At 41.3% G+C, this 17664-nt stretch overlaps 2 protein-coding genes across 3 annotated transcripts; both read right to left on the bottom strand.

The window, feature by feature from the left end:
- Nucleotides 1-629: 629 nt before the first annotated feature.
- sh2d5 (SH2 domain containing 5) lies at nt 630-6166 on the bottom strand. The gene is given in 11 exon segments (XM_087840931.1): nt 630-979; nt 981-1132; nt 1845-2004; nt 2095-2200; nt 2605-2788; nt 3014-3214; nt 4693-4839; nt 4933-5007; nt 5086-5166; nt 5243-5299; nt 5772-6166. Coding segments are annotated over 10 exon segments (1206 nt in total). The 5' UTR covers nt 5294-5299; nt 5772-6166; the 3' UTR covers nt 630-930.
- Nucleotides 6167-8071: 1905 nt separating this feature from the next.
- Nucleotides 8072-16068, bottom strand: hp1bp3 (heterochromatin protein 1, binding protein 3). Of its 2 annotated transcripts, XM_006782892.3 has the most exons (13): nt 15975-16068; nt 14988-15068; nt 14177-14354; nt 13502-13564; nt 13240-13396; nt 13010-13153; nt 12852-12911; nt 11903-12042; nt 11501-11591; nt 10923-11082; nt 10089-10200; nt 9782-9937; nt 8072-9589 (listed from the first exon to the last, which is right to left on the bottom strand). In XM_006782892.3, exons 2-13 carry the CDS (start codon nt 15052-15054, stop codon nt 9070-9072), a joined length of 1848 nt encoding a protein of 615 aa, XP_006782955.1. In that variant the 5' UTR covers nt 15055-15068; nt 15975-16068; the 3' UTR covers nt 8072-9069. The 2 variants fall into 2 exon arrangements, with proteins under 2 accessions (XP_006782955.1, XP_035760487.1); XM_035904594.2 differs by lacking the exon at nt 13502-13564.
- Nucleotides 16069-17664: the final 1596 nt, after the last annotated feature.

Genomic DNA, 17664 nt, shown 5'->3' with positions numbered 1-17664 from the left:
CTTAGCAACCATAAGTAACCATTGAGGAATGTAACAGGCCCAGACCCGCGGCCATTTCCGGGAGGACGGAGTGAGGTCAAAGGGCGAAAAACAGTCTACTTTATGCTTCATGTGTTACTGTCAAGAAACTAAAAGTGAAAACGTATTTTAAATAAAACAAACAGACGTTTAAAGAGAAAAGAAAGACTACAAATGCACGTTATGTTCAGTTGTTATTTAATGTTTTGCTAATAATCACAATCTTCTGTTGCGAAACTAATGTCGGGGGTGCAGGTAGATGGTGTGCAAGCTATGAACAAATCAACTATAGTCAAGACGACACAACATGATAACCACAAACCCAGAGAATGATTGAAATCATTTTGTACCATTTATACGCGACCAATGAAAACTCTGAACGGAAATGTAGTCATATTAACAGATACGACATTATCAGCTAAACAAACTGCATACAAAAATATGAGTAAAAAGGAGTAAAAGTTTTACATTTCAGTAACATTGTTACTAGACAAGGAAACAAGAAGAAAAAGTGTGGCTTTGCCATCAGGTGTAGTAATCAGTGATTAATTCCCCTTTACAGATTCAGGTTCTTAGTTTCATGTCTAAAAAAAAAAAAAAAAAAAAAAAAAAAAAAAAGGAAAAACCTCCTCTGATATTTTATAGGCACAAATAAAAAATATATTTTTTAAAAGCTTATGTTGAAATAAAAATAATAAAATCAGAAACCACAAAATATCTTTAACACACAAGCACCCTCTTAGGAAATGGATACTGTTCACATTAAGTGCCAACACTATTAAACAGTGACTTTACAGTTAAACCTTCCCGCACCAAAACACAGATAAAAGATAAATGTGCAAAAGAAATGATCAGTGTTGCTTATTTTGTGCCCTCTGAGGTTGGCAGTGCACATGTTCCAGTGTCCAGGGTTTACACCCATTCGTTTCTGTGGGTACTTTTAATTTCGGCTTCGCTTGGGCTGAAGCTTTACAGGCTGCTGTTTGCTGACGTTTTCCTCCCACTCATAGCAGTGGTTCACTCGAGCACAGCTCAGCAGACATGGCAGCTCGTCCTCAGTCTCTGTGTAGTGCTCAATCAGCTCAGCCATGGAATTGAATTCAGTCTTGCATTTCTACATTTATAAAAATAAATAAATTAAAAAGGACACCAGTTACACATGATTATAAATCAACTATGACATTTCTAATCAAATACAAACAATTATTATGGTTTTCAAGAATAATATTGTCAATTAAGGTGGTTGCTAAGTGGAAACCTCTAGTGCACTTCCCCAAAAAGCCACTTGAGGGCTTTAGTTAAAAACACAGACTGTATAAAATTTGGAAGTCACCCACTATAAAGTCCTGATGTACAGGATAGCCTCAAGCTTAATGTTTTTGACCATAACATTTTAACACCACACGGAAACAAACACCCCTTGCTCTCCACTGCACTCCTAATATCAACATTTCATAAAAAGTTAAAAAATAATAATCCATGTTTCAGTAAATGTGAACTGAAACTACCAACTGAGCCCCAAATGACAGCGATGTCAGAAAGAGCTGAAGCCAATTTTATCCACAGACCTCAATTTAATTGGAAGTCTCCGCAACCAGAGCTGCCGCCCTCTGCTGGCCATTATAGGGAATGCGTATTTAAAGCACTTCCACGTTAAATCAGATATTTCAAAAATCCCCCCCCCCCTCCCCCACCACGACCCCTTTCCTTTTCTTTCATTTATAAAAAATATAAGAGCTTGTGAAAATAAAGTAACCAGTGAAAGAGATTAGATTTAATCATAATCTGGTTTTCACATCATGTATATGAGCCAACAAAAGAATTACCTCCAGCACGAATTTCCCTTTATGGGTGTTTTCAATAAGGTGGGTAATCGGGCCAGAGGAGAAGCGAATGATTAGAGAGCCAGATTTAGGGGTTTTTGGATGTTGGCACAAAAGGTAGGATCCCAGAACATCATCTGCAAGCAGTGAATAGCTGCTCTCACTGCAATACCAAGAAGGAAAATCACAGATGTAGTAACAGGAAAGTGACACTTATGAATGTAAAGATGTATTTGATGTGCGATATACTAACGTTGCGATACCAGCCCAACACCACACTGCCTGAGCTAGTGCCTCTTCTGTTTCAGACAAGCTTGGAGCTCGGGATTGCCTCGCTGGCAACTTGTCGAGATCCTTTTCTGGTTTTGATATAATAAGAGAAATAATGTAAAGTTAGATTTTATATAAAGGTGGAATATTGCATCACCATGTGACGGGGAAGAAGCATCCCAGATGATCTCAACTCAGTGGACGCTATGCAGTGATGATGATAAAAGAACCCCTCAAAAACAAAGAAACACATTCAACTTTAAAAAGGAACATTAGTAACAGAAATAAAATGTAAGCGCTGTAGAAATGCACAATTACCCATATGAGATGAAATCACTTCATCATGCGGACTAAAATTTAAACAAACAAACTAACAAAAAAAAAACAAACCCTGACACCACAGCAGTGACTGCCCTTCACCAAATACTGATGAAGTCGCTTTACCTAATCAATTCTTTGAACCTCGATAGCGCTCTGTGAACACTCGGCCCACCTTGAGTTACACTCAGTTGATCCTGAATGCTGCGCTGTTTGCGTGGCGTGAAAGTGAAGGAGCGGTAAGCACCAGAGCGCAGCACTTTGGTGCGTATGACTTTCTTGCGCATCAGGGAGGGAGAGGAGATGGGAAAGACCTCCTCTTGGCTGCTTTGTTGGTCATCTGAAGACTTTGGAGTTTTCTGTAGAGAAAACATCACATAGTTTGTACAGATAATTTACATTTTCAGGCATACATTTTGAAACTGCAGTGCTGTGCAAAAACTTGGGTGCGGTAATTTTCGAAGACATGGGAAAAAATACATTGAAATACAATATATAAAAAGGCAAAAACATTACAACATTTGATAACAAACTAATATTTAAATTAGTCCATGAGATTTTGGGTGAAGTTAACTAAGCCAAACCTTAGTGCCAGGTAATAATCCACCAAAAGGAGCTCTTCTGAATGAAACCAGGGCGCTGACACTAAGAGGAAAGCCGTGATTGAGCAGTGAAGGCTTGCGATGAGGCAGTGAGCCAGCAGAGTCTATCTGGGCCTCTTCTGGATGCTTCTCCAAGTACGACAGCTGGAAGCAGCGGCACAGCAGCAGGTTCAGGAACTGGGCCTAAAGGAGGAAGGGTGCATACAGAAAACCTAGCAGTTAAACTGAAACAGTGTTATTCTGTGTCATACTGCAGTAATTCATCAGGTAAATTATTAACAGTACAACGGAACTGATAAAAGCTTAGCGCTTCAACACCACAGCTGACGATGTTTAGTCAAGCACAGGCATCTCGCAGAGATGAGGCAACTGCAGTGTCATAGTATTGCCGACCTCTCCACGTTGGAACAAGTCTCGCTGCTAACTACAATGCGGTGAGACTGGCTCAAAACAATTGAATGCTACCAGATCCACCAGTAGAGTCACCTATTATTGTGTCACACAGGAAGCATGGCTTCAAGGGTGACTTCTGAAGATACAACAGTCGGTTGGGATCAGATCTGAGTTTAGCACAGAAAGGAATTTGTTATCATAAGATCAATAAGCACATTTCCCATCACTCTCTAGTCCAAACCTGTGTGACACTGGAGGGTTTTATTTGGAGTTACCATGGCAAACTGTTCAGTACTGACCACATTTATTGGATTTAATTTCCTCTAATGTGTCAAAAGCTTCTGATAACAACAGAAATGTTAGCTTTAGCTATTATATCGGCATTACTTCCCTACTCTGGGCTGCTCTAAAATAGTTTGCCTATCAAGATAATGAGAACGGAAATATGGCGACTCAGTTTCAGTGACACCATTAACACAAACTTTAAAAGGTTGTTCTCATTCTCACGTCATTTAAACACGTGACCATTTTAATCCTTTTAAAGCATCGCTGTCAAAACCCCGCAACTATTTCAAGCACGGACCAAAACTATGCAAACATATAGGTTGGAAACTTTCTATGATGCTGTGCTCCACTGAGATAAAACAATGCTCCTTCAAGTTGACTTCTGTTTCAGGGAAGAGGGTGAAGTCCCAGCGAGCCAAATCTGGCAAGTAGAGCAAAAACGTGTGTGTTGGTCTGGCCTCAAACCTCTGGTCAGTGCACCATGAGTGGACACACAATGTCAAATTTTCTTCCTCCATCTGGAGAAGTTACATATTATGCATTTTGAAAAAAGAAAGAAAAAACAAACTCTTGCATTGTTTGATTTCTAGGTCGTAGCCCATCATCACCTCTGGTAATGATTCGGCATATAATAGTTTGAAATGTCTGGTAAGCAACGTGGTGATATCACAAAACACACATGTTCAAGCAGTCAGGACAGGCCTTCCACCGAGTGCAAGTAGTGCCAGAAGCAGTCCATAGGTGCACACAGAGAGAACCTTGAATGGGGTTGCAGCTAAAGTATAATCAGTCATTGTTTCTGCTTTTTATGAGCAGAGCTAGAACACCTTTAATCACACACTTTAAAATATACTGTGCTTGACAGAAGGACTTTCTGTCCAGCATGGGAAAGCGGCAGGGTTGTTATTTGTGAGTAAACAGAAAGCCCTAAATACATATTTACAGCGAGCTCTAACTATAACAGAACAATGGAGAATCCTTACTGCTCTGGCGTGCCTTGCTTTAAAGACATGGCAGTAGAGCTGGGTGTCTGGGCAGCCTGGGTTATGCGCGACAAAGGCAAACTGTGAATCGACGGGTCGGGCTGTGGAAAGAGAGATTCTCCGCAGAGCGTGGGCCATCAGGAGGATCTGCACACAGGGACAGGTCGCGAGCAATAAGGCACGAAAAGGAGAGCGACGGAAACAGGTCAAAACAAACTAACTGTCATTTTCTCTACTTACCGTTTCATCCTCGTTATACATTTTCACACCTTTAATGGAAAACTTTAGGGACACTGGCCGTCTTGTCTTGCATGCCTAAATGAATACAGGACTGCATTAGGTACAGTCGTTATCATCACATTCGTAGGTTTAGATAGAAAGATAAAGACTCACTTTAAGGGACTTCAACTGTGTGTGCAGCTGCTTAATCTGGTCATCCAAACAGTTGTCATCCACAGGAAATGAGCCTACATACTTCACCAGTGAAGACAGGAGGTTAAGCAAACACTCACACAGACACACAAATGCAAAGTCATGTTTCCAGACATACCTCTGCTGATCGTGTCACTGTACTATCTTCTCTGACCGGTGCCTCACCCATAGTGCCCTGTGGAAATACGAGATTTCAACACTTGAAGTCCCGAGAACTCCAAGCAGCAGAGTGAATGAGATTTAAAAACAAGTTGAAAACATATGGACTAGATTTAATGTGCGTTTATCTATCCTCTTGATACTCAGGGAAACATGAAAGATGAGTCGGTATTAAACATAAGCGTAGCAGTCGCAAGAGCCTGATTTTGAAGACGCTTCTTTTGCCGCATTAACGTCGCCTGCTGCTACGAGAGGCTCGATTGTTTTGTTGGGATTATCCGCCACGAAATGCCCCGAAAGAAACCCAGAAAGACACAAACGCGTGAAAACACAAAACTTTTGAAGGGTTTCCGCCCTGTGGAGTCCAGCAGCAGCGGCAGGCTACACCGGGGCGTCTCCACCTGAGCGCACAGGTCACAACAGCACCTTCATATCACAGAAACTCACTCTGAGAGTCGCAACTAAACCCTCCTCATCCACCTCCTCACCCTCGGACCGCACCGCGTCTTCTTGGCACGCCGACCAAACGCACACCGAGGCTCCCCCGCCGTCACACTTTTACCTGCAGCCGTTACCCCCAGGTGTGCAGCGGTATTCCGAGGCGGAGTTTAGCTGAAGAAAGGCGGAGAAAGAGGAGGAGGAGAAGAAAGAAAAGAGGGTCTACGTGAGAACTAAATCAACCAAAACACGAAACTTACGGAAGATGGCTCAATGAATCACATCACCCTCCCCCTGAAGCGGTTTCTGTCCACTCCGCACATTCCCACACAGCGCGCAAGAATTCAAGCTCACGCAGCAAAACCAAAAATAACAGTATGTGTCAATACAAGTATTTAAAAATCACACTATATTAATTTATAGTTAAAAGCTGTGCACTGAAAGTCCACTGGGTAAAACCTGCGAGAAATAACTGGAGGCGTTACCAAGATGGCAGCCTGCATGGGAAAACTTTGTGTCTAGATGAACTTTGGGTCCAAAAGTTAAATGTAGACTATTTTAAGCCCCACCACCACCACACACACACCTCCTCCCGATAGTACTCGTGTTCTACTTCAGAAACGATATTTGGGGTCATAACACTGTAATTTGTACGCCGTGACATTTAATTATCTTGCAGATTTTATCATGTGTATCTGCACTTATGCTATGTTGTGTTATTAGATACAGATATAAAAATACAAAAAGTTAAGGTGCAGCAACATTACAACGACACACAATGAGTCCGTGTGATTCAGTAGTATTTTAAAACCTTTATAATGACACGTGGGAATATAAATGTTGCTGAAGTAAACGCTCAGAATACTTGTTTCCCCACTTTTCATCTACAGTTCTGGTTGTACATGTTAAAAGCTGACATACACTCATCGTGGGCCCGGTAACTTTTAATGTAGTTACTTTTAGTAGTTTCTCCTTAAAAAGGAGGATTTCTTTGACAGGATTCTGACCAACACTCAGAGCAATGGGAAAGCAATAACTCAATGAAGATCTAAGAAGGAGAATTGTAAATTTATAGGATTTGGGAAGCTCTCTTGGAGCAAATTTGAAGCAACCGCAGATATAAAGATCATCAGTTCAAACTGCTGTAGATGCGTATAAGTTATTTGGATGCATTGTCACACTGGCCAGGTCTGGAAGAAGACCCAAACTGTCCCCCTCAGATGAGAGGAAATTGGTTAGGATGTTGAACAACAACCTGTAGCCACCAAGGCTCAAGCCTGCCATGAAGTCAAAACTCCTGGAACCCCGGCATCACTGTGTTGACCTAGAAAGAAGCCCCTGCTCCAAATTCAACAACGTGAAGCTTGACTTTAATTTACAGCTGCCCACATAGAAAAGCAAATGCCCTGTGGAGAAAAGTTTTGCATACATGCAAGAGGGGTATATGATGTAGCATTTCTTTATTAAAGATCTAAAAATAACTGGGAATTAAAGTAAGTGGAAAATATTTTAGCCTTGAAGATTTTTGCTCGATGTGCGCTAGCAATGGCCTGGTGTAATTACTTTAATTAAATGTACTGCAGCAGTCCCCAAGGCTATGCTAACCATTTACATTTCCTGTGGGGTGGTGGGGGTTAATGACAAAGACAATCAGGAGGAAAACCTGCTGAATTTTACAAGAAAGAACAGAGGGGGCTGTATCTGCTATAAAGACTAAGATCTTTTGGAGTTCAGATGGAGCTCCTGAAAACCTCTTCTGGTGGCAATCCGTTATCTTTTAAGTTGCCGTCTGCTGGGGCATCAGCATCTCTGCTGAGGACGGAAGCAGGCCGATTCAGATGTCCAGCTCCGTTCTGGGACGACCTCTCGACCCAGTGGAGGTGGTGACAGGATAATGGCAGCTAAACTGTCAGTCCTGTTGAAGAACACCTCCCACCCCGTGCAGCACACTCTGACAGCACTAATCATCAGCCCTTCAGTGACAGGCCACTGCATCCTTGAAGATGAGACATCAGAGTCCTTTCCTTTAAGCTGCCGTCAGACTCTACAAACAGCAGACCACATGCACCCACTGGGGACTGAAATCAAAGTGCAACACTGCTGCTATGCATCTAAAGATGGGAAAATATATCATATATACATAAATTTAAATTACATTTCTTCTACCGTATATAGAATATTGTTTTTCTGTTGCTGTAAAACATTAGTTATAAGTTTCATCTGTTTATTCTGAATTGTCTACCTTCCTGCTGTAATAATTAGATTTTCATCATCAATGGGACAAAGGCACCCTATGAGATGTGACATTTTCATTGCCCACTAAATAAAAAAAATAAATACTGCAACAGTCTACAAATATAGCCATTTTATTAATGACTTGGAAAAAAGCTTAACAACACAAGGGATACATGCATGCAGGGAAGTTATTATCCTATTATCCTCCTTTTTCCACAACACACATTTCTTACAGTTTGGTACTGAATACAGATGTGAAGCGATAAAATCAATTTGTGTATATGCTTGTTTACACCCACACACACACCCACACACACACACACCTCAAAAAGACATTTTCCCCTCAGTGTGACTTGAATACTAACAGTATTTTATCCTCAACTTGGCACCTGCAGGTTTAATCTTTTTGTTTTTTCCAGGGGGGCTATATCTGTTTAAATAACCAAATATAAATTATTGTAATAATAATAATAATAATAATAAAGAAGGAAACTACATAAATGAGGAACACAGATTACAGTTCAGATTTGTATGCATTAGTTGCATGACCACATTTTGATTTAATCCCGGGACAAAACACAGAAATTTCAAATTTCTGTCTTTTATAAAGTACTAACAACTTTAGTAACTCTTTTGAACTTTTAAACCCACTTTTCAACATAAAACTGACGCCGTTTTCACCCGTCTAGAACACTGATCTTTGATTTGAGATTAGGAATGTGTGCTGCCAGCAACTACAGAGTACACGAGGAACATGTGTAAACAAAAACAAACCAAAAATCGAAAAAGAAAAACATAACAAAACCGAAGTCGCTACGTGGCTCTAGTTTTAAAGTATGCTTGATGTTCCTACAGTCTCCCAAGACGGCAGCCTCGCCGATAACACTAACGGAGCTTTTCTACACACTGTGATTAAAAAATTAAATTCAGAAACTCTCAAAGTTCAATTAACTGGTAGGATAAGGTTCTTATTCTACAATCGAAATAAAAAAAACAAAACCCTACTGCCCCATAAAGAGGGAGAAAACAATGATATAAAGAGAGAGAAAGCACTGAAACTAAAGCGGCAGACTGCTGGATATTCAGCCCAGTTTGTAGAAGACGCTCCTGGGTTCAGTATTTCCCTCTCTTAGACTTGCGAGCAGACTGCTTGCTGCTCTTGGCCCCCTTTTTCACTGCGGGCTCTGCAGGGGACGACTCTGCGGGTCGTTTGGATCCACTTTTGGCCGCCTGCTTTTTAGCTGCAGGCGCCTCAGGAGGCGACTCTTCGGCCTTGGAGCGCTTGGACCCGCTCCTTGTCGTCTCCTTTGTGGCTGTAGGCTCCTTGGGGGGCGACTCCTTGGACACAGGTCGCTTGGCCCCCCTTTTGTTTAGCTTTTTAACAGCTGGTGTCTTGGGCTTTTTTGCAGGGGCGCCTCTCTTGACAGGTGTGGCTTTAGATGGCGATTCGGATTCCTTCTTAGGGGCTGGTTGTTTTTTTCCCGAGCTCTTGGCCGAAGATGCTGCTTTCTTGGCTGGAGACTTCTTTGCGAGCGAACGTCCTCTGCCTTTAGCTTTTGACTGACTAGCGCTCGAAGATTTCTTGGTTGGAGGAGGACGACGAGCCTTTGGTGGAGGCCTCTTCGGAGGTTTCCTAAGAGTCGTTTTAACAAAAAGCAATTGTTAAAAATAAATTAAAAAAATCATTCTCCACTTGAATTGTTAATCATTGTGGGATGGATGGCTGTCATTACAAAAGAGTGGACTGATATATGGAGCAGGACCCATCTTTAAACGTTTAACTAAAGCATGTAATTAGGAGTCGAGCTGCAACAGGTATATGCACCTCTTACGGGCCGGGGCTTCATCCTCAGACTCTTCCTCTTCTTCTGATTCTTCCTCGTCTTCGTCTGAAGATTCAACTGTTCGCCTTCGCTTGGTCGGAGGTGCAGCATCTTTCTTTGGAATTTCTTTGAACTTGTCTGGGTACAGGATGGTGGGACTGAGGAGGGGACAAGAAAAAAGGATCAGACATCAAGAAAAGAAAGAACAAAGAATTCCAGAAGCTGCACAGACAAAGCTCCTTTATCAGACAGAAAGAAAAATAAATTAAGTATTAAAGGGTTGGGGATTTCCAGATGCAAGTGAAATACCTCGGGTAGAAAGGGAACGACAGCTGGTAGGTCCCGTTGAAGCCGTGACCAGTAATCTGCTCCATCCATCCGAGTACTTTACACTTTGTCAGGGTCCTCCGAAGATTGGCCACTAAAGAGAAGAGAGGAAAAAATAAAAAGTTCTATTAGTGACGCCATTGTTGATGCAAAGAAAGTTTTAACTGAAACTTGTGCTATGTGTGTTTGAGCTGCTGGCTAATTTTTTAATAAAAAAACAAAAACAAAAACAAAAAGAAAGAAATTATAGCCCTAATCAGCTGCAGCTATCAGATAGTCGTGCAGATCCTCCATCATCCTGAACAGCAGCTGGTGACGGTAGTCCTTGATATGCTGTGCAGATGGTGATGAACTCAGCTCAGTTCTCCACCGCCTGCAGGTTCTGAATGGGTCTCAGATAATATGGAAGAAAACATGAACTACCGTCTGCAGCTGCAGCTCATGGTGAAGGAGTTTAAGTCCACAAAACAGAGAGACCGCAGAATGACACTGAGAACCTCAACAACAGCGACCCGTCAGTCTGCTGTTAATGAAACATGCCTAGCAGCAAATTAACTTTCAAAATAAGAGTGAGGGGATAGTTTACTAGCAAAAAACCAAAATCATTGCAGAAGGCTGAAGGGCTCAGTCATGAGAACCAGGTTTAAAGGGTTCACCTGCTGCATTTCTTGTGATTTGTTTAAAGAGAAAGCGAGTGTTGTGTCTAGTTGTAGTTTCAGATGGTGCAGCATGTGTAGATAAGGCACCCTTACTATGTCCATGTAGTGCAATCGGCCTCAGGAATCCTGTTGAGCCACGTAGGATTACCTGACTTACCTAACTGGTACTCCTTTCTGTCCTTGTTGGCGTCTAAAAGGTACCGCCGTAGAGTCGTGGTGCTGCAGGTTTTCGGTTCATTCATGGCTGTGATAGCAGCTGTGATGGCGTCCTCCAAAGTGCCACCCTTGAGCAGGACCTTGTTGCCGGTACGCTTCAGCTGGTGGGTAGAAGCACTTTAGGAAACAAAGTCTGCAGTTCTCTCACGTACAAAGAAACAACCTGTCGTTTACCTCTATGCAAAAGTATAAAAGAACAATGAAGCCCGAGCTGGCACACTGACTGGCTCTGTGGTCCTGTCCTGTTTGTGACGTGGAAACAAAGCGGGTCCTGAAATGTTTAGGTGTTAGTAACTGGTGGCAACTGCTACATGACTATCTGAGATAGGTCCGACTTTAAAAAAAAAAGAAGACATTATCTAGAACTGCTCTGCTATTTCATTTTCTGTTAACAGAAGACATTTTTTTGTCCAAGGAGGCCTTTTCTTAACCAAAAATTAAATGTTTGTTCCCCATTAAAAACAAACAAACAAATGCATCCCTCTTTTTTGAGCAAAACAAAGTGTTAAGAATGCTTACCTGGAAAGTCCCCCTCGCTCCTTTCCCAGTTATTTGCTCCAGTTGCCCTTTCTCAACAGCCCTCACCAGGGCGGACTTCAAGACTTCTGGCCTGAGGAGTAAATCATCTTCAGCTTACAGCTTTTAAACACAATACAGTTAAAGCAGTATTGATATGTCAGTACACGTGCTGTACAATCATTCCACCCCGGAAAAACAGTTTAAATATTTAAAAGCCCAAAATTACCATGACATTCCTGCCCATGATGAGTGTATGGCAACTTCTGACCACAATGGCACAACCATCTTTTATATACAGTCTATGCCTATGTCCCATTTTATATACGAATTAAACGAGTCAATGACAAAGAGCACCTTGCATCTTGAAACAACATTAGACAGAGAAGAGGTGATACGCTGCACCTATTTTCGATGTTAAAGCGGGGAAAGTGCTGCTCCAGGTACTTCTTGATCAGGTTGTAGGAGGCCTCTTTGGGCTCACAGAGCCGAGTGATGATGAGAGGAAGAGCGTCTCCCAGAGACTCCTGCTTCTGAGCAGCTTTCTAAAACAACATCCATTTACAGACATGACAATTACAACCAAAATATCCCAGTCTCGGGGAAAAATGGCGAAAAGGAAAATGCTGACACTACACGTTAGGCCCATATCAAACACTTTACCGTAATTAAAAAAAAATGTTTAAATCTCCTGCAAGTGCGTCTCCTTGTGGACATCTAGACCACTTCCTTTGCAGTCGCCAATTTCAAAATTGTACCCTGGAAGTCTCTGATGATTTGTATGTGCAAAATGACAATTTTCACTCTGCATTTCAGCAGAAGACCTTCTCCACATCTCAAGGTGACAAATCAGCTAACGCTCACACTTCATAGCCATCCAATCGCAAGTTACAGACCAAGAATTTGTCCTTCTTAGAGTGTCAATCTGCTCTGGCTTTGTTGGGAGAATCCCTTCAACATTAATTGTGGCATATACAAGTGTGCTGATGATTAAAAACACTGGATCCCCCCCCCCCTCCCCCCCTCATTCTCAGAGAGAATGAGAAAAATATGCATCAAAAATTAGGAAGTTGTCAGATCAGGGCTTCTAACAAGCAATTGTGATGCAGAAGAGTACCAGGAGATGATCGTTGAGGTGTAGTCACCTTTGTTTTACCTACCAGCTGTAGTGCTCATGAACTGGGCTTAGAGCAAATCTCACAATTGAAATGATTTAAAGCATTCATATACATGCTACATCCAGATGCTTGGCTCAACTTTAGGACTTCAAACACGGGGAAACTGCTAACACTCAACCCTAAGAAATTCCCAACAAGTTTTAAGACTGAGCATCTTGCAAGTTGTTGTGACGTACCTTAGACAGGGGAGTCTGCTTCCCAATGGCAAAGGTCCCTGAAAGACCTTTCCCCTTCAACTACGTGAGAGAGACAGTTAAAGCACAAGCAAGTAGACTTAAAACCACAAATCCTTGAGAAAAACAGAGCACTTCTGACAGTTTCTTGGCTCCTTCACCTGTTTGATGGTTCCCTTCTCCAAATGTTTCTTCATGGACTTCTTGATGAGGAACTTCTTCCTGTCAAGCTCCATCCCTGGGTATTTTTTCACGATATATTTCATGACAGATTGGTATGAAACTCCAGACCTGTCATTGCAAGACTACAAAGGACACGGACAACAAATAAATAAATAATCGAGAGAGCGGCTGTGTGCCGAGAGATTCACTTTACAGTGTTTGCACACACCGTGATGGCTTCAATGAGGATGTTATCCACTTTGTTCTGAGTGCCAGCAAAGTTGGTAACAGGGACCTTTTTGCTCGCAGTGACGCTAGCCCACGCCGGAATCGTCCGTTTCACCTTCTTGACTTTAGACTTCTCGTACTTGTAGCCATCCTTCAACCTGTTGCCAGAAGCAGCAAGACACAATTTCAGTCATGACGGTTGATTCTTTAAAAGCGATATTTCACTGTGATCGTTACCACCCTTATCTTTATCACATCCTCACCTTAGTAGGAGAACATAGCAGTGTGTTGCGCACTGTCCAGCCGCGCAGTCCTTGCATTTGTCACTTTGTCCGTTTGTCACCGACGGGAAAGACAAAATGAAATTTGAGAACATCTGTCTTAATGACCACCATGGTAATTTGACCCTCACTGAATTGCAGTGCTAATGATCAATGTGCAAAAAAAAAGAAAAAAGGTGAAGGTCTGTTTTGGCAAGGTCTGGGAGAAGAAGAGGAGGAGGCCAAAATTCTATGTTACGAAAGCTAAAGTTTATAGGGGAGAAAAACAAAAACAAAAGAGTCCATAAAGGCTTGCGACCAGCCCAAAAACCGTGATCATCGGAGCTAAACTAAAGTGCTAGATTTTATTAGTGGGCAAAATGTGAGTATATATCACTGATCACTTGGACTGGGGCGTTAGAAAATCCTCACACTGTTACGATGCCACTGTCCTCTCCTCCTGGACTCCTCCAAGACTGCGCACATCTGTCTGATGGCTATGATGCAGGGAATGAATGTGGATGTGACAACTCACATCTTTTAGAAATGCAACACTGCACGAGAGGAGCAGTCTGCAGTTATCCAGCAGAGGTAAGGATAATATAAACAGATAAAAGTGCTATCAAAGTGAAATATCGCACTGTTCACGCTTGCAGGCTATCTTATGGTGAAACTCACTCTTTCTTCTCTTTCCCTTCTCCTTCCTTTTCCGCTGCAGCACCGTCGGCCTTTTCCCCGTTCTCTGCGGGCGCCGTCTTGCCCGCAGCGCTGCCCTCGTCGCCATCGGCTGCTGCGGCTGATGACGCGGCCTGCTCCTTTTCGGTAGCGGGCGACTCCTCCGAGGAGGCTTCAGGTTCTGAGAAAGCATTAAAAATAAAACCTTAAAAACACTATACCGCCTTTATTTTTCTTCATAGAGTAAAGCTGATATTATTAAACTTACATAAAAGTATGACTCGAGGTCTTTAAAGTTTTTAATGAAAAAATAAAACTGGAAGGGAAAACCCTGCATTACATAAAATGCAACATTAGTGTATTTTCTTTTAATAAAATAAAATAATAAAAATAAACAGGACCATAAAACAACATAATGAGCATAATCAGGCTTTAGTACAAATGTGTGATAAATCTGCAGGATTATGAGTCAAGTGACACAATTAAGATGATATATTTTGAATTACTTATGAGACAAAACTAATACGAAAACATTTTATATAAAACACTAATCATTAAACAATCAAACCTATATGAAACTGTATATATGAAACTGTAACTATATAATATAAATGTGAATGTATAACTGCTATAAAGTATACAAGAAACCTAAAGTACTCTATTTTCCTAATAAATACTGCTGGAAAAAAAATCTGGAGATGAGTTTTGTTCGTTCTGTGTGAGATTGGTTGAAGTTGAACACTGGGACAGATGGCTGGCAGGGGGCGGGGCCAGGGTTTGACAGGGTGCAGGTGAAGGACTACCTCACCCTTACCTTTCTCTGCTGCAGCGGAGGGGGTCTTCTCCTGGGTCGGAGTCGCTGCTGCTCGGCGAATCGGCATCACAGGAGATTTACCTGAAGAACCAGAAAAGATCATGAGCACAACTATTGTTTGGCTTTGTGAGTAAAATTTTTGATATGCAAAATTTTACCACTTCGCAAAAAAACCCCAACTACATAAACAGTACTGTACCCGTGGATCGATGTCAGTAGCTGATATTTACCTGACAAATAGCTGTTTTTGTTTTTTAAGTTCTTTGAAGTTCGCATTTTATAAATTAGTGCATCCGTAGATTTTATTTATTTTACAAGTAAATTATTAGGATTCAAGATGTGTTATTAACGGTATTAAAGGTGTATGTTTGAGTAGTTATATCACCAATTTCAGGTAATTTCTTCATGTCCGTCAGGTAAACAAAACATGCTAAACTTAAACCTTCAGTATGAGTTCTGAGGAGTAAAAGATACAATAAAGATTTATAAATTTCACACTGCACATGTACAATTATTACAGCACATAAATATCTGTTAATACTAGTTAGAAATTGAATAGGACTGTTGGTTTAACTGGCTTCACTGGTTTGAGGCCCATTTTGTGTATGCACAGGGTTAAAACTGCCGCTGGTGCCAAACCCCCTTCATTCATTGAGGCCTTTTATCCCCCAACTGAAGAAAAGGTGCTGTTTGCATTACGCAAAACGCTGAGCGCCTACAAAACGGCGCAAAGCTTGCCCCGCTGATGGGTCGGTCTCTGCCAACAGATTTCCATCACGTCCACGGGAGCCAGAGGACGAGGTGCCAGGATTTTTCAGCAGTTTTCGCCATTTTGTCCGTCGGTTTATACACACAATAATGGCGTCTCACAAGGCAGATGAAATTCATTCCAGCTGCACAAAGTGAAAACCCCCGGCTGCTTCCCGAACCGTATCCGTGCAACTGCATGTTTAGCAAACAATTTATCAGCACGCGAGACAAACTTACCTTTAACACGTCGGGGAAAACGGAAACACTTTGGGCTAAATTTCTGCACGATCCTTTATTTCGATTCCTCTGTTTACGAGCCCCGCCCCGTTAGGACTGCAACGTGCTGCGTCACGACGCACAGCGAAGGATTCCCACCGTCGAGGCTGACCCACCTCCACCTCTATCCCCCTTCTCCACCCACACAAAAAGCAAGAAGGAAAAAAACCACACCAAAACAAAAGAAAAAAATCTCAAAAGAACAAGATGAAACTACTTAACACAACCGTAGAAATAATAATAATAAAAACTACAAAAAAAACTTAAAAAAAAAAAAAAAAAAAAAACTATGATCAAAACCCCCAAAACGAAACAAAAATATCACGTTAAAAAAGGCTTTGTAATAGATTTCTATCTAATCCCCTTAAAAGAAATAAACAACACAAACAACAGAAACTGTCTAAAACAATACAAAAAATTTAAAAAAGGAAAAAAATTAACAAAAATAAACTACCAGCTTGTTAAGAAACACAAAACAAACAATTATAATCATTATAGTTTGAAAAGACAAAAGGCATAACATCATTATGTCATTCTGGATTTTAGTTTTTATAATTTCTTAATTATTATTAAGTCAGAATGCTGTTTTTCCTGCTTTTTTGTGAATTTTCTTTGACATATCCTAATAAAAACTTCATGATAGATGTTGCTTATTTCAAAGTTGAGATATCCTGGAATTCAAGAGCAGTTTTGGCCACACTGGTAAATCCTTTAAAGTGAAATCAGAGAAAGTGTTGCTCACATGTGTGATGGGATAATGCCTGGATGGACAAAGCTATAATTTGTGGGATCTGTAGTTTTTGAAGGGAACAATGAAAATGGTTATCATGATTAAAGCTCCAAGTTTACTCTCCATTAAAGTGGCAGACATTCAACTTTAATCAGAACAGTATTTGGATTTTGACGAGCCAGACAGATTAAAGACACCCTTCAGGGGGAAGTGAACAGCTAAAAACAAACACGTTCTATTACAGCTAATGGTTTCATGATGCTGCATAACAATGTGCTGCTGCTGTAAAATCCGCAGATCGTTTTCTTAATTGCTTGTTTTCTCTATATCAGTCAGTTTTACAACGCCCTGGGGTTTCTTTAAATTGTTTTGTCAAATACGCTGAACATTTTCTAATTTAAGCTGCACCATTTTGCAAGAAAAAAAAGAAAGAAGACAAAACTCAAGTGATAAACCATTCCCCAGAATAGCAGCCAATAAACTGCCATTGACGGATACAAAGAAAAATGGCTGTAATTCCTCCACAGTTAACGCAATACTTTTGTTAAACCCCTCACTTCAATCCCATCTTAATTGTTTAAAATCCAGTACCGGTGTTCAAAAACCTATGAAACCTTTCTGTAACAGTGACAAGAGAATCGACCTCATCGGTGAACGTGTGTCAGAGTCATTCATGCTAGGAGTGTCGCCTGCTGCTGTAAATCTAACCCAAGCCCTAAAAGCACATGTGATGATGGGTGCGTGACGTAACAGACGTTAAATATGAACGTACGAATGTTTACATCGAATACGAGCATGAGAAGAAGCGCTGCAATGATTTCAACTTCCCGGTGGCTCCAGGCGATTCCAGCTGCTCCTTCCTGCTTTTCTTCACTGGCTCAGTTTATTAGACACACACACATATACACACGCGTTAAAGAA

Source organism: Neolamprologus brichardi, chromosome 5 (genome assembly GCF_056152115.1).
Source record: "Neolamprologus brichardi isolate AB-2024 chromosome 5, ASM5615211v1, whole genome shotgun sequence".
Taxonomy (NCBI): domain Eukaryota; kingdom Metazoa; phylum Chordata; class Actinopteri; order Cichliformes; family Cichlidae; genus Neolamprologus; species Neolamprologus brichardi.
The sequence above is the reverse complement of the archived record's forward strand: the minus strand, read 5'-3'. Positions and strand labels throughout refer to the sequence as shown.

Coding starts and splice junctions, on each gene's coding strand:
- hp1bp3 (XM_006782892.3), bottom strand. CDS start 15,054: ATGCCGATTCGCCGAGCAGCAGCGACTCCGACCCAGGAGAAGACCCCC. Junction 11,592..11,902: donor CGCTTTAACATCGAAAATAG/GTGCAGCGTATC, acceptor TTTACTCCTCAG/GCCAGAAGTCTTGAAGTCCG. Junction 9,938..10,088: donor TCGTTCCCTTTCTACCCGAG/GTATTTCACTTG, acceptor TCCCCTCCTCAG/TCCCACCATCCTGTACCCAG.